At 48.8% G+C, this 14,956-nt stretch overlaps 2 protein-coding genes across 2 annotated transcripts in view; one reads left to right on the top strand and one right to left on the bottom strand.

The window, feature by feature from the left end:
* Positions 1 to 14,956, bottom strand: part of TCF7L1 (transcription factor 7 like 1) — a 182,243-nt gene that overhangs the window by 28,871 nt on the left and 138,416 nt on the right. The gene's annotated exons all lie outside the window — the stretch shown is intronic.
* Positions 12,048 to 12,912, top strand: LOC103219949 (large ribosomal subunit protein uL2-like). The gene has a single exon (XM_038007174.2). It carries the CDS (start codon positions 12,081 to 12,083, stop codon positions 12,852 to 12,854), a length of 774 nt encoding a protein of 257 aa, XP_037863102.2. The 5' UTR covers positions 12,048 to 12,080; the 3' UTR covers positions 12,855 to 12,912.

Raw genomic sequence — 14,956 nt, 5'->3', positions numbered from 1 at the left:
GTCCTCTGCTACCCTATCTTCTTCCTCCCTTCCCACCACCACCCATCCCTTCCCCTACCCAGAGCCCACACACACTACATGAAGTAACTGGGATTTCAATGCCTGTGGCAAGTTAAAAGCACTGGGCAAATATTGGTATTAGTTAAAACTCATTTCCACTGTGAATAACATTTGTGCTACATTTGCAGTTGTCAAAGCATTTTCACACATAAAACCCAGTATAATCTTCACAACAACCCCGCAATTACAAGTAGGGGTGACTACCCCAAATTTTAAAAGGAGCTAGGCTGGGCGCAGTGGCTACGCCTGTAATCCTAGCACTTTGGGAGGCCGAGGTGGGCAAATCATTTGAGGTTAAGAGTTCAAGACCAGCCTGGCCAATATAGTGAAACCCTGTCTCTTACTAAAAATACAAAAATTAGCCGGGCGTGGTGGTGTACACCTGTAGACCCAGCTACTTGGGAGGCTGAGGCAGAAGAATCACTTCAACCCGGGACGCAGAGGTTGGAGTGAACTGAGATCACACCACTGTACTCCAGCCTGAGTGACAGAGTGAGACCCTGTCTCAAAAAAAAAAAAAAAAAAAAAAAAAAGGAGCTAATGGACATAAGCAAAGGCTAAACGGCTTGCCCAACTTCATACAAGACAGCTGAAGCCAGAGCCTAGGTCTCTTGACTTCAAATCCCACATCTTTCACAACACCGAGTCATAAAGCTTTTCCTAAGACTGTCTTCCTCAACTCCCCACCCACAGCCTTTTCTTTGCTCGGATGTGTTTTCTCTCTCCTTCTCTGTCTTGCACGGGGCTGGCCATCCAGAAACCGGTCCATGCATGTCAGTGTTCTCCTGGAGGGATGCCGAAGGTGCCCAGAGCTTGCACTTAAAGCCTAAACACTAGTTTTTCTAGAAGCAACAACTTGAACATTTCTGGTTTTAAAAATTGAACTGCAATAGCAACTATAAGGTGCTGAAGAGAAGTATCCCAAATCTATAGCCCCTAACATTAAACAGGACAGATGGGTTCCTAAAATCCATCAACTCTACCAGCATCTGCTCCCTATTTAGGGCCACAAAGACACACATTCATTCTTGTTGGCTTACCGGGATGTCCTTAGATCATATGGGGGCGGTTCAAAGAAACGTGAACCCTGGTTTGGGACGGTGCTAGAGTTTTGGGTCTTAAATAATACTCTCAAGTGACCTTACAGATTGTCTGGCAGAGCTGGCTTGTAGGACTGTAGCGCAGGGTTTCTCAATCTCGGCACTATGACATTTTGGGCTGTATAATTTTTTTTTATTGGGGGTGGTGGGCTGTCCTGTAAAGTTTAACAACGACTTTGGCCTCTACCTATAATACTAAATGCTGATGCACTCCCATATAAATAATCAAAAATGTCTCCAGACTTTGCCAAATGTCTCCTGGGGCTGAGGGAGAGACTCTTCCCTTCCCAACTGAGAATCACTGCTCCAGTGGCCAAGGAGCTGGTACCTAATACACCATGAGCTCCATGAGGGTTTGTCTGCCTTGGTGCTAGGGATATCAAGGTACAGGTACATTTATATATGCTTGTCTTTTGTACACACATTCATAGCAAGGGTGTTCAGTAATAGCCACTCTTTTGGGTGTCTGACCACGCACTTGTTTTATCTACATAACAAGAAGTCTTGGCTTCTGCTGGGAGGAGACCACTGGCCGTGCCTACCATTGATACTTGGTCCCCTAGAGATAAGTCAGGCAGTGTGAGGGAAAAGAGCAGAAAGGAGAGGTGGTCCTGGGAACAGTGAGCATCTCACTGGGACTCACCCTGCTCCAGCCATGCCTGGGGTGGTGCGGGGGCGCTGTGCAGGGAGGGACTCACTCTGGGAGGCAGGGGTACGGAGGATCGTCGCTTACTCTTTTCTATTCATCTTTTTAAGATTTGGAGATGACTGATGGGGGTGGAGGAAGAGCTCTAAGACTTTGGAGTCCCTACAGCTTGGCCACGGACAGCCTCTCCATCACACCTCTGAAGGGACAGTTGAGCTTCCCAGAACCATGAACTGGGGCAGCAGGAGCCAACGACACCCGTTGTAATCCTCTTCCACTGCAGAACCAGACATTTGAAGGTGGCCAGGTAGTTCTGAATTCCTAGGTCAGGCCCAGCCCAACTAGCGTGGAAATAAAGTTCTTTTGTTTGTTTATTTTTATTTTTTAGTTTTAGAGACGGGGGTCTTGCTATGTTGCCCAGGCTGGTCTTCAATGTCCGGGCTCAAGCAATCCTCCCGCCTCGCTCTTGCAAAGTGCCGGGATTACAGGTGTGAGCCACCATGTGCAGCCAAGAAAGCTCTTCTTAGCTGTGAGGCCAACCCCACCATCACCCGAGGGCAGTCACTCAGGGTGGGAGCACGTCCTTGGGGAAGCAAGTGATGGGCGACTGTGCTTAGATTCTTTGCATGGTAATGGTATGTGGGCGGGTTAAAACTGCTGGATTCTCCATGCCCAGTCTAGGCTACATTTAAGTGGCTCTGCAAGGCCCAGCTCCTGACCAGTGTGTCATGGCTGGGCTTCTGCGCATAGCGAAGATGTGTACACAGGCTGGTTCAGCCACCTCCCCACTGGGGGATGTCCACTGGAACATAACACATTGAAATGATGATGGCCGGGCGCGGTGGCCCATGTCTGTAATCCCAGCACTTTAGGAGTCCAAGGCGGGCGGATGGCGAGGTCAGGAGTTCGAGACCAACTGGGCCAACATGGTGAAACCGCATCTCTACTAAAATAATACAAAAAATTCGCTGGGCGCGGTGGTGCGTGCCTGTAATCCCAGCTACTCAGGAGGCAGGAGAATCGCTTGAACCCGGGAAGCAGAGGTTGTAGTGAGCCAAGATTGTGCCACTGTACTCCAGCCTGGGCAACAGAGTGAGATTCCGTCAAAAAAAAAAAAAGAAGAAATGATGTACGGCATCAGTACAACTGATGGCCAAGCAACAGCTATCGCTCCCACTTCTGGGGTGCTTTCTATGGCTTAAATACTCTCTTTTGGATACTCAAAAATAGAAAGGAAAACACCAAACCCAAGTGGCAGGTACTACTGTCTTCGATTTACATGCATCATGACTACCAAAGACAGGACAGATATGCAGTTTTCCAATCTCACTGAATCTGAGAAACTCTTTTCTGGGGACTGGGGTTCTGCTACTGTGGTTCCCAGTTAAGTAGATTGAGGCTGTGGTTTAAAACACGTCTTTACCTTGTTAAGGAAGGATGATTCTAATCCTATTTTTACATTGTTTTCATTGGAGCAGTTGTTGCATTTTTCTCTCAGCATTTACCAAAATGGTCATGTGGTTTCTCTTATTTGACTCATGTATGAGATGTATATATAGCAATAGATTTTCTTACATGAAGGCATTTTTGCGTTTCCCAGGTAAGCCCTATTTGGTCATGGTGGTTTGTTCCTTCTTATGCTATGTTGTGGAATGCTAATCACGTTCTAAATTTTTGACTTACATTCCTAAGTAAAGGTGAACAAAGTTTTCTTTTCTTTGGGTAACATCTTTATCGAGTGTTGCCATCAGTGTTCTTGTGGCTTTATTATTTAGAGGGGCTCTGCTCCTCTCTTTCTCAATGTTTTGGGTTCCTCCTTAGAGCCTCCTTGGGGTGAGCATTTGGCCAGGAGGGCTGTTTCTACTCAATGTGGATCTCCGGAAGGGTCCCTCCGAAAGATGCTGTCACTAGAGAGCTAGAGCCCCCTTTCCTGCAGGGAGGCGGAGAATCCATCCTACAGACTCCTCGCTTTGATTGGAGCCATGGAGCAGATTAATTGCAGCTGTGCCCTGGAATTTCCCCAACACACAAATCTTCGTGATGTAAAACAGCTGGGAGGAAATCCCAGCATGCCCTGTACAGAGGCAGGACTGCCAATGAGCTATGGAGATTAACCCTCCGGCTCCCAGAAGGTAGGGAGGGCCCCGCCCCAGCCGTCCTCACCCTGTCCCACACTTGCTTAGTGTGAACAGGACTCTACAGGGCTCTGGGGAACGCCCACATTCTCCCTGTTCACACGTTCTCACAGAAAAGCCTTTAAGCAGGGCCTGGGCAACAGAGGAAACAAAGCTTCATGTTACAGAATCCACAGCTCCCACAGTTGCACGCAAGGAAAACAAGTCAGCTCCCAAAACTGCGCAGGTGAGAAAACTCCAGCCCAGAGAACGCCTTCCGCTGCTTCTAGAGGACAGGCCCAGTAGGCAGATAAAGCGCCCCTTTCTCCAGCCACAGTCTCGCCCATTTTTGGCCACCCGCCTATCAGCAGACGCAAAGGGTCCCAGTTTTGGTGACCGGTCCTTCCTGCCTCTCTGGACCCCTATGGTAAATAGTGACTTTGGGGACCCAGAGCCAGGGTCCCCTGTGATAGAGAAGCAAGGGTTTCCCAGGCTCTTCAGGAGATTTAAAGTCCCACTGCCACCCAGAACCCAAGGCTACCCCCAAACCCCGGGTGCAGGCGGCTTCCCACCACAGTGACAATGACATTATTCAAAATGCTCTCCTTGTCCTCTTAGAGGCTCTATGTAACAGGAACCTATACTATAACCATATTATAAATGACAAATGTGAAGAAGTGATCTGTGCCTCCCCTCTCCATTCTGCCACAGTTGCAGTCGTTTCTCACCTGGACTGTACTGCAAATCCTACCAGAGTCAGCTTTCTAAACACCAGCCAATCTCTCCCCTGCTCAAAACACTTCCCTGGTTGGTTTCTGGGGTCAAGAGATAAAGCCCCCAAACTCACCAGCAATCCCGCACCACCCTATCCTTCTGGCTTCCGCCCTCACACCCCCAACCCCGGCTGCACAGTCCTCACTGCACTCTGAATGCACCACGTGGCCCCGCTGCTCCCCGGCCTGCTGCGGCCTTTACTGCATCCTTCACTCGTGGGAAACTTGAACCGCTTCTTCAAAACCCAGTTCTCCCAAGGTCACCCTCCCTGGCATGAGTCCTCCAAGAGTCCGTCGCTCTCGAGGAGCGGCACACGGTATTCCCACAACACTCACCAGGCTACTCTTCCTCATTTACACACTCTGCCTGTCCTTGGGACTGTAAGCTCCTCAAGGATCATGCGTGCAGCTCAATTCCTCACCTAGAACCCGGCAATCATGATGTGTTGAAACCCTGTCCCATGCTGTATTAATGCAGTGAGCTTAGGCCCAGTTTCCACATCTGTAATGTGGGGTTGAACAGCCTCTCCCTGAAGCCTTTAGAGAGGCAACACACACGGGAGCCCATTTCACTCGTGGGCAATGCCCGCTTCTCACAGTAACTGGCTTAGTTCTGCCGAGAATATGTAAACGTAGCATGGAGGCTGGGATGCCCAACTTGGCCAGTTCCTGGAGACCCGTTTCTATCTTCTGTAGTAAAGTTCACAAATGGATCCAAGTTTGAAAATACATCAACACTAGCAATGAATTTGGGAATAGGGAGACAGAAAAGCTTTCCCAACTGGGAAAACATTTTTAGTTTTCAGCAGTCAATAAGAGAAAATGAAAGTGTAAAGAACTTGTTTCCAAACAAGATGGATTAGACAAAGTACCAGGGGCAAAAGTATAAAAGAAGTTTTATACTCTTATCCCTGAGAATGAGTTGTTTACGCCTTTGTGTAACTTTGTGGATGGCACTAAATCCCAAACACGACATTTTTTGTTTTACCTGAGTGTAGGTTAGATTCTTTCTTGAGGTATTTTTTTTTTTTTTTTTTTTTTGAGATGGAGTCTCGCTCTGTCGTAAGTGCAGTGGCACAATCATAGGTCACTGCAACCTCCACCTCCTGGGCTCCAGAATCCTCCAATCTCAGCCACTCAAGTAGGTGGGACCACAGGCATGCGCCACCACGCCTGCCTAATTTTTTGTACTTCTGGTAGAGACAGGGTTTCACCATGTTGCCCTTGCTGGTCTCAAACTCCTGAGCTCAAGTGATCTGCCCGCCTTCACCTCCAATTCTGCTGGCATTACAGGGGTGAGCCAGTGCACCCAGCCTGCACTGGTCTTAAACCCATGAAGTTACTTTGCTCTCTCTAGCACCTGTCGCAGCATTTAGTCAACAAATGGTTTTAAAGCCCATGCACTGGTAGCAGAGGGGTCCAAAAGCATTTCATGACTGAATAGTAAGAGTGTGTCAATTAGGTGTCAGTTTCACCATAAACACCTCTTTCCCCGGCTTTCCCCAAATGACTCTTTCTTTTTTGGATGATCTCAAACTACTGTTTTCCCCTCCCATTCCAAAGAACCTGGCAATTTTGCCTCCCAGATTTGACACAAGGTTTGTTTTTAAAAACTGGCTCCCCCTCAGAAGTCAAGCTTTCATTTTAGAGCACAAGAGGCAAGAGATCCGGGTTCCAGGCTCTTTCTAACCTTTCTGGACTCCATCTTCTCACCTTTAAAATGGGAATATTTTACTTCATCAGCCTGAAGCAGGGGCCTGGACTAGATGGTCTCCTTTGGAAGGAAAAATCGAATGCAGCTATTTGTCTAAACACAGAGGGCACTGAGAGTGCTGACAGTGTTGAGGTGTTCAACAAATATGGAATCAAGGGTCCTAGCTGAACCCCACTTACAAGCTGTGTGCCTGTGTACCTCACCTTTCAGAACCTCTGGTTTCCACATGTAAAACAGGAATAAGAACACCTACTGCCTGGCAGAGTGATTATCTCACGTGTGGCTGTCAAACTCAAGCTGAGTGTCCTCTCACACTGGAGAGGACCAGGCAGAGTGTGAGGCATGTGAGGAGCTTGTAAGAAATCTGTGATCAGTCACTAAATGTGTAAGTTATTGGTATTCTATGAGCCTGTGACCTGCACTTTACCTGGGGGAGGGGAAGAGCCAATTAACACAGAGCTTGGCCACTCATAGATCTATGGCGCTTCGTGGGGAGAGAGGTCTGGTTCAGTGGTGTGTTGGTAAATACCTAACAACTGGCTCTCTAAGCAAAAAACAAAGTGAAAAACCAAAGCATTTGCTGGTATTCATGGTGTAAATACGCCCACTGATTTCAAGGTACCATGATGAGCAGTGCGGAAGAGATGCTTCCAATTGTCTGGGTGCCAGTTGGCTCGGGCACACCAATGCACGTGGGCAGGAGCTGGGTTGGGGGGGCAGTGGTCTCAGATGTGTCCTGACTTGCTGGGATGGCTGGAAAGCTGAGACACACATGGTTTTCAGCTGACGTGCGCCTGCTTGAGGTCTTGATGGAGAGTCGGACACTTGGCTAGGTATGTCCCCCTGACAGCTGCGTGCTCTGGAGGAGGGAAAACTCTGCTCCCAGAGCACTAGGCATAGCCATTCTGTGGTGGCTCTGACCAGGGGGACCCCTGGGACACAGCCCTAGGTTTTCAAACAATGTCAAAGTTCAACTTGTTTTTGGGTCTGCATTTCTGCAGCCTGGAGTGCTGGGCCTGCTGAGTCGCAAGCTGCCTCTCCCACCGGCTGTGACCTTGGGTTTGCTGGGCCTGGGCAGTGTCCGTGCTCACTGCCCAGTCACCAACGCGCTGCAGGAAGTGTCTTTGTGGAAACTGACTTTGGAGGCCCGGTCCTCCTTTCCCTGAGGTGAACCCTGCCGGGCCCCTCCCTCTGTCTCTCCCCTGTTGCTGCGTGCCTGGGAATCTACTGACATGCTTCCCTCCCCTCAGGCCCTCAGGTGAGAACATCTGCTCTGCCCCCACGGGATGCAGAGTCCACCTGCTGGCCTCTGACCAGGAGCTCAGACTGGGCTGAAAGAGCAAATGCCTTTCTCCTTCACAGCCTGCAGCCTGCAGCCTGTTCTCCGGCCTGCACATACCCACCCATGCCACTCTGCCCCCACTCCATTTGTCAGCATAGTAGGGCTGGTCCCACAGCCCTCCCCGCAGAGCTGCCTCCTGGGTTACAGCTACATAGCAGCCACCATAGGGTGGTGCCTCCTGGGTTACAGCTACATAGCAGCCACCATAGCGTGGTGCCACAACACACTCGAGGGGCCCATGCTCACAGACATGGAGCTGTTTCCCAGGCTTTGCTGCAGTGCACACCCTTGAACGCTCACCATGTCGCCCATGTATGTCTATAGTGGGAGGACACATTTCCAGCTGCAAGGAGAATCACTAGGTCAAAGATAAGCACATTTAAGTTCTGAAGAGTGCTATTAAATTTCTCCTAGTTGACACTGCTAACAGCAACCTGGGAGAGGGCTTATTTCCCCACTTCCTTGCCCATACAAGGTTATTAAACTGTTTAAACTTTGCCAAACTGACAGGTAAAAAAAGTCCCTTGCTGGAGTTTCCATTACTTTTGTAATGAGCGAGGCTGCGAACTGTCCTCTGTATGGGTGATGATCTGAAGGAGGGAAAAAAGATGTGTGTGGCACAGAGGAAGTGGGCACACAATCTGCTGGGTGGCAGGGACGGGGGAGGACGAGTATGGAGTCACTGCAGGTGAAACACAGGAGGGGTCTGTGGGCTCCCTGCAGCTGGCACAGCCGGTGCAACCCCTCCTGCACTTGATCTTCACTCGGGGGAAGAGGCCAGAGAGGAGGAGCTGAGGCTGAGTCTGTGGGCTGCTGTGAGTGAGGAGGCGGTGGGAGGAGAGCCCAGGAAGCTGCTGGTGGGCAGCTGCCCCTTCTGGTTCTCCTCCTTTCCCTTCCCAGAACGTACACAGGCTGCTTACATGCCCTCCCCACCTCCCAGGTACTTCTCAGCCCCCAGCAGGCTGGCTTCTGTTCCACTCCCTCCACTGTCTCTGTAGACACTCTCCTGTCTTTGCAAGGCCATGGATGACTTCAGAAAGAAAATAAAGGCAACTGGCTTTTGAACTACCACATGCCATGGGCAGCTCTGGGGAAGCCTCTCCTCCCTCCTGCCCTGTGGCTGCAGGTTCTGCATGCCTTCTGGGTGATTTTTTATTGATATATTGGTTAATGGATTGATTGATAGGGTCTTGCCCTGTCGGCCAGGCTGGAGTACAGTGGCACGATTGTAGCTCACTGCAGCCTCAACTTGATTGATAGGGTCTTGCCCTGTCGGCCAGGCTGGAGTACAGTGGCACGATTGTAGCTCACTGCAGCCTCAACTTCATGGAATCAAGCAATCCTCCCACATCAGCCTCCTGCATAGCTGGGACTACAGGCTAGCACCACACCACCCGGCTATTTTTTTTTTTTTTTTGGTAGAGACAGGGTCTCACTATGTTGCCCAGGCTGGTCTCAAACTCTTGACCTTAAGTGATCCTCCCGCCTTAGTCTCCCAAAGTGCTTGGGATTACAGCTTTGAGCTACCAAGCCTGGCCATCCACATTTATTGACTTGAATAAACTGTCCTGGACAAACTGTTCAGTGAGAAGAGCCAGTTAAATAATCTGGAAGCATAGTCACCCAAATGTTATCGCTGGATTTTTAACATTTCAGGCAATTTTATTAGTTCCTTTTTTGTATTTTTCCTCTTCACTTGAAATTTTTACAATCAGTATGTCTTATATCATAGTAACAGTAAGCAAAGCTATTAAGAGTAACGCCAGATGAATTATTTTCAATCCTGTGCCTTCAGTGTACCTAACCAGACACCACAGAATCCACTTTAATGCCTTTAGTCACCCCCTCTAACCTGCTCTGGGTCACCAAGTTTCATGGCTTCTGGACATCTTTGGAGCCTATTCCATGGAGAGGCCCCCGCAGCAGCCTTCTGGGTTTGCCTGAGCTCCTGCAGGTTTTCACCCAGGAGGAAGGCAGCGGGGGTGCGGGCAACCCAGTTTGAAAGGGGTGGTGGTGGGCTGCCAGCCACATCGGCAGGTTGCTTTGCCTCACGCTGACAAAATGTCTCTTGTCCAAGAATAGGGTAGTGGACAGACATGAAGGGGTCCCAAATCCTCTCTCCACTGAGTCTCCTGGTCTCAGTTCATCTCTTCCTGTCTACCCTTCACTTGCCTCTAGAAATATCTTTCTAAAATATAAAACGATGCTGTTTAAAGCTAGCAGGAAGCTACCTGTTCTTACAGGACTGCCTACCAGATGACCACGATGCAGTGACAGTTCTGTACAGGGCCCTCCATCGATGTTTAGTGAGTATCTCATCTAAAAGGTGTCTGTTTATGTGCATGATATACCACAGGAGAGATTTTTTAAAGTACATAAATAACTAGACTATAAGCCTACAAATGACAGGTTCAGATAAGACAGGGATTGCAATGGGCAAGAGTTATCGTGGAATAACTGAAAACCTCACAGAGGAAGTGGCATCTGTGCTGGGTCCCGCAGGCAGGATATACTTCCATAGTTGTTTTACTTTTGAAAGCATTCCATATTAATTATCTGATTTGCTATTACTGACTCCTGGATATAGGTAAAGAAGATATTATGACGTTCATTTAAAAAATGGGAAACTGGGCTGGGCGTGGGAAACTGCATTTTGGGAGGCTGAGGCCGGCAGATCACGAGGTCAGGAGTTCAAGACCAGCATGGCCAATATGGTGAAACCCCGTCTCTACTAAAAATACAAAAATTAGCCGGGTGTGGTGGCAGGCGCCTGTAATCCTAGCTACTTAGGAGGCTGAGGCAGGAGAATTGCTTGAATCTGGGAGGTGGAAGCTGCAGTGAGCTGAGATCGCACCACTGCACTCCAGCCTGGGTGACAGAGGGAGACTCCGTCTCCAAAAAAAAAGGAAACTGAGCCTGCTGGAGGCTGTTGGATTTACTTGACACTGGCCTTAGAATACAGGGTCTGGGCGGTTATGTTGAAACTCTAAGGGTACAAGGACATGATTTCTGCCTTCTAGAAACTTGTGGGTGGGAATGGGACTCACACTTGTAATCGCAGCATTTTGGGAAGCTGAGGCAGGTGGATCACTTGAGCCCAGGAGTTCAAGATCAGCCTGGGAAACAAAGTGAGACCCCGTCTCTACAAAAATACAAAAAAAATTAGCCAGATGTGGTGGTGCACGCTTGTAGTCCCAGCTACCTGAGAGGCTGAGCTGGGAGGATCAATTCAGCCCTGGAGTTCGAGGCTGCAGTGAGCTGTGATCATGCCACTGCACTCCCGCCTGGGTGACAGACTGAGACTGTCTCTAAATAAATAAACAAATAAGAAACTTCCAACTGATCTTGGAATCTTGGGATAGCAAATACGGAGCACAGGCGCGGTCTCATCCCTCTGTGCTTGTGGCAGACACTGCTAGTAGACCACGGTACCCTTTCTTACTAAAGCTGGGTAAGACCTCAGAATCCTCAACACGATATACCAGGCAGCTACTAACAGTTGATTAAAACTGACGTGTAAGGTGCAGTCTATTTATTCTCTCTGATTTAGGCCAGGAGGTAGATACAGATGTTCTGTCGGGTGAGAAGGAGGGGGCAGAAACCAGGTCATAGAAGCATCTCTCTTGACTGGCACAAAGCGGAACTCAGCTCCTAGACGGCGGTGAAGGCTTCACCAGGAATATGACTGGATGGCAAAAACAGTCATAATTTGCAGAAAGTCCATTGACCAAAAGCAAGCCTGAGAATTCTAAAGTTTATGGATTTTCCCCTATGGGAGGAGAAGCTGGAAAGCATCCCAGGTATTGAGGGGAAAGGAAGCAGGATCTGTGTATAATCAATGGGGAACAGGAAGCGCTTATCTGGGGCCAGTGAAATACTCAACACAAAAGAACAGCCAGGCAGCCTGGAGCTGCCTTCCAGCCTAGAACCTTTCCCCGCGGCTCCTGCAGACCCAGCCGCTGGCCAAAGTCAACAACTCCTGGGCACCAGGAGAGGGGAAATGTCTGAGGCGGCCCCTCCATAGACGGACAGTTCCAGGAGAGATCTCTGACCTCACAGGTGAACAAGGACACAGGAGAATAAGGGTCACACCAGCCACCTCTACACAGGGCCATTGCTCCTGATAAAGGAGCCTGAAGAACGGGTCCTGCACCCTACCCTAGTGTGTATGCAAATGTGGGTGCACATGAGGCTTACATATCTCAGGGAACAACACGATTTTCTGTCCATATTGAAGGGAGCGTGCAGGAAGTTATGATGGACAGTGGAAGGGCTGAGAAGTTTTCCACTGATTCCTCTTTCGGCCGCGCTAGTGAGCTGGACCCGTCGCCATGGGCCGTGTGATCCGTGGACAGAGGAAGGGCGCCGGGTCTGTGTTTCGCACGCATGTGAAGCACCGTAAGGGCGCTGCGCGCCTGCGCGCCGTGGATTTCGCCGAGCGGCACGGCTACATCAAGGGTATCGTGAAGGACATCATCCACGATCCGGGCCGTGGCGCACCGCTCGCCAAGGTGGTCTTCCGGGATCCGTACCGGTTTAAGAAGCAGACGGAGCTGTTCACTGCCGCCGAGGGCATTCACACGGGACAGTTTGTGTATTGCGGCAAGAAGGCCCAGCTCAACATTGGCAATGTGCTCCCTGTGGGCACCATGCCTGAGGGTACGATCGTGTGCTGCCTGGAGGAGAAGCCTGGAGACCGTGGCAAGCTGGCCCGGGCATCAGGGAACTATGCCACCGTTATCTCCCACAACCCTGAGACCAAGAAGACCCGTGTGAAGCTGCCCTCCGGCTCCAAGAAGGTTATCTCCTCAGCCAACAGAGCTGTGGTTGGTGTGGTGGCTGGAGGTGGCCGAATTGACAAACCCATCTTGAAGGCTGGCCGGGCCTACCACAAATATAAGGCAAAGAGGAACTGCTGGCCACGAGTACGGGGTGTGGCCATGAATCCTGTGGAGCATCCTTTCGGAGATGGCAACCACCAGGACATCGGCAAGCCCTCTACCATCCGCAGAGATGCCCCTGCTGGCTGCAAAGTGGGTCTCATTGCTGCCCGCCGGACTGGACGTCTCCGGGGAACCAAGACTGTGCAGGAGAAAGAGAACTAGTGCTGACAGCCTCAATAAAGTTTGTCTTTATGCCACCAAAAAAAAAAAAAAAAAAAAGTTTTCCACTGATTATGGGCATGTGTGTCAGATACCTTGTGTGCATTATCACAATACCCAAACTCATCATGCCTCTTCCTCCTCACTTCATGAAGAGTGTTGTTTCCAGTTCCCATCTCAATTCTATTAAACAACACCTCCTATTTTTTAGTACCTAAAATATTTACATTAATAGGCCTTAAAATATGTATGTATTTTTGGCAGGGTGTGGTGGCTCATGCCTGTAAGCCCAGCACTTTGGGAGGCTCACCTGAGCCCAGGAATTCAACACCAGCCTGGGCAACATGGTGAAACCCTATCTCTACAAAACAAAACAAAAATGTATATATATAGCCAAACAAAATTATAAATACATAAATATGTATGTGTATTTTTTATGTATGTGTATGCACATGTATATACATATATACAATTAGACATACACGTTACAGGCAAAGTTTGATATCTTGGATACCGTTGCTTACAGTGAAGCTCCATTTTTAAAAAGTGGAAAAAAGTGAATCAATTCAAAAAAAAATTATTATGTAAATAGTATAGGTGGTATGTGGCAAAGATTAGGCGAGTAAGTGACATCTGGGGAATACTGCTGTAGGATTGCATGTTTGTGGCCATCCAGGGGCCACTGCCAGTTGTGGATGAGGGCACCCCTAGGAACTGGAGAAAGAGGTTCTGCACACAAACTCAAAGGTCAGAGCTTCCCAGGATACACCACTATTTTCTCCCCAAATTGCTTCTCACCAAGATCTACTCTCTCTCTCTTCTCACGTACCTGCAGGGTCAAAACCTCAGACATCTATTCCTCCACTTTCTTCCTCACTTTATCATCTAGCCCATCAAGTCCTGTGTTTTTTCCATCTCAACTACCACGGTCTTGCAATTCACTTACATTTACCTTGCCCCACACTTGTTCCTCCAGGTCGGTCACACACCTTGCTGCCCGCTGACTTTCCAGCTCACAGCCAGGCTCACATTTCCTCGCTTAGCTTCTCCTAAGCAATTTGGGGATAGGCATCCAGTCTTTTTTTTTTTTTTTTTTTTTTTTTTTTTTTAACCTGCTGCTTCAGAAAGGCATCCAAGCCAGGCATGGTGGCTGACGCCTATAATCCCAGCACTTTGGGAAGCCGAGGAGGGTGGATCACCTGAGGTCAGGAGTTCGAGACCAGCCTGGCCAACATGGTGAAACCTGGTCTCTATGAAAAGTACAAAAACTAGCAGGGCATGGTGGCGGGAGCCTGTAATCCCAGCAACTCAGGAGGCAGAGGTTGCAGCGAGCCGAAATCGCACCACTGCACTCCAGCCTGGGTGACAAGAGCAAGACTCCGTCTCAAAAAAAAAAAAAAAAAGCATCCAATCTTATTTGCCCTTTGGGTCGCCACAGCCTTTAGCACAGCATAACATTTGTGAGAGGTGCTTGATGATTACTGCAGGGTGTTCTAGGATTAACCAAATTAGAGGTGCAAGTCCTTCTCTCTGGAGGTGTTGCCTCCCAGGCAGCTCTAGTGGAAATGTTGTATTCAAAGGCAATTAGTGGTCACACTCCTGGGGTTGTTGCCCTAGACCCTAATTTAGTTGACCTAGGGTGAGAACAGAGAAACCATCACTTTTTGGGAGAATGATGGATAAAGGGAATGGGAAGGTCCGCTGCCAGTGGAGACCCTATCAGGCGAGTAAGACTCCATTTACCTAAAATGATCGAATAAAAAACATTTACCGATATCATATCTGCCTCTATTTTTATATTTTCCCCTATAGTTAATATATTATAAAAAATAAGCAAAAACATCCTAACTCTTTTGTAGCTGGGGGCCTTGATGCTGGGATTCTGCCGTTCAACCCTGCTGTGGAATACAGCACTTCTGAAATTCATACTCTGGTTGATATTAATATCACTTCAGATAAGCAAATAAGTGTGTGCCAAAGCCAAGGACAGGAAACTGTCTGCATAAATCTTGGATAAACAGATTTCTTTAAAGAAAACATTTAGCGATGAGTTACCTTGTGCCAGATACTCCATGTGTTATTTTGTTTAACACCCTTATAAGTTG

Source organism: Chlorocebus sabaeus, chromosome 14 (assembly GCF_047675955.1).
Source record: "Chlorocebus sabaeus isolate Y175 chromosome 14, mChlSab1.0.hap1, whole genome shotgun sequence".
Lineage (NCBI taxonomy): Eukaryota > Metazoa > Chordata > Mammalia > Primates > Cercopithecidae > Chlorocebus > Chlorocebus sabaeus.
Note: the sequence above shows the minus strand (reverse complement) of the source record. Positions and strands in the feature narration are given on the sequence as shown.

Excerpts from the sequence above, each read along its gene's own strand:
- LOC103219949 (XM_038007174.2), top strand. The coding sequence starts at position 12,081 with ATGGGCCGTGTGATCCGTGGACAGAGGAAGGGCGCCGGGTCTGTGTTT.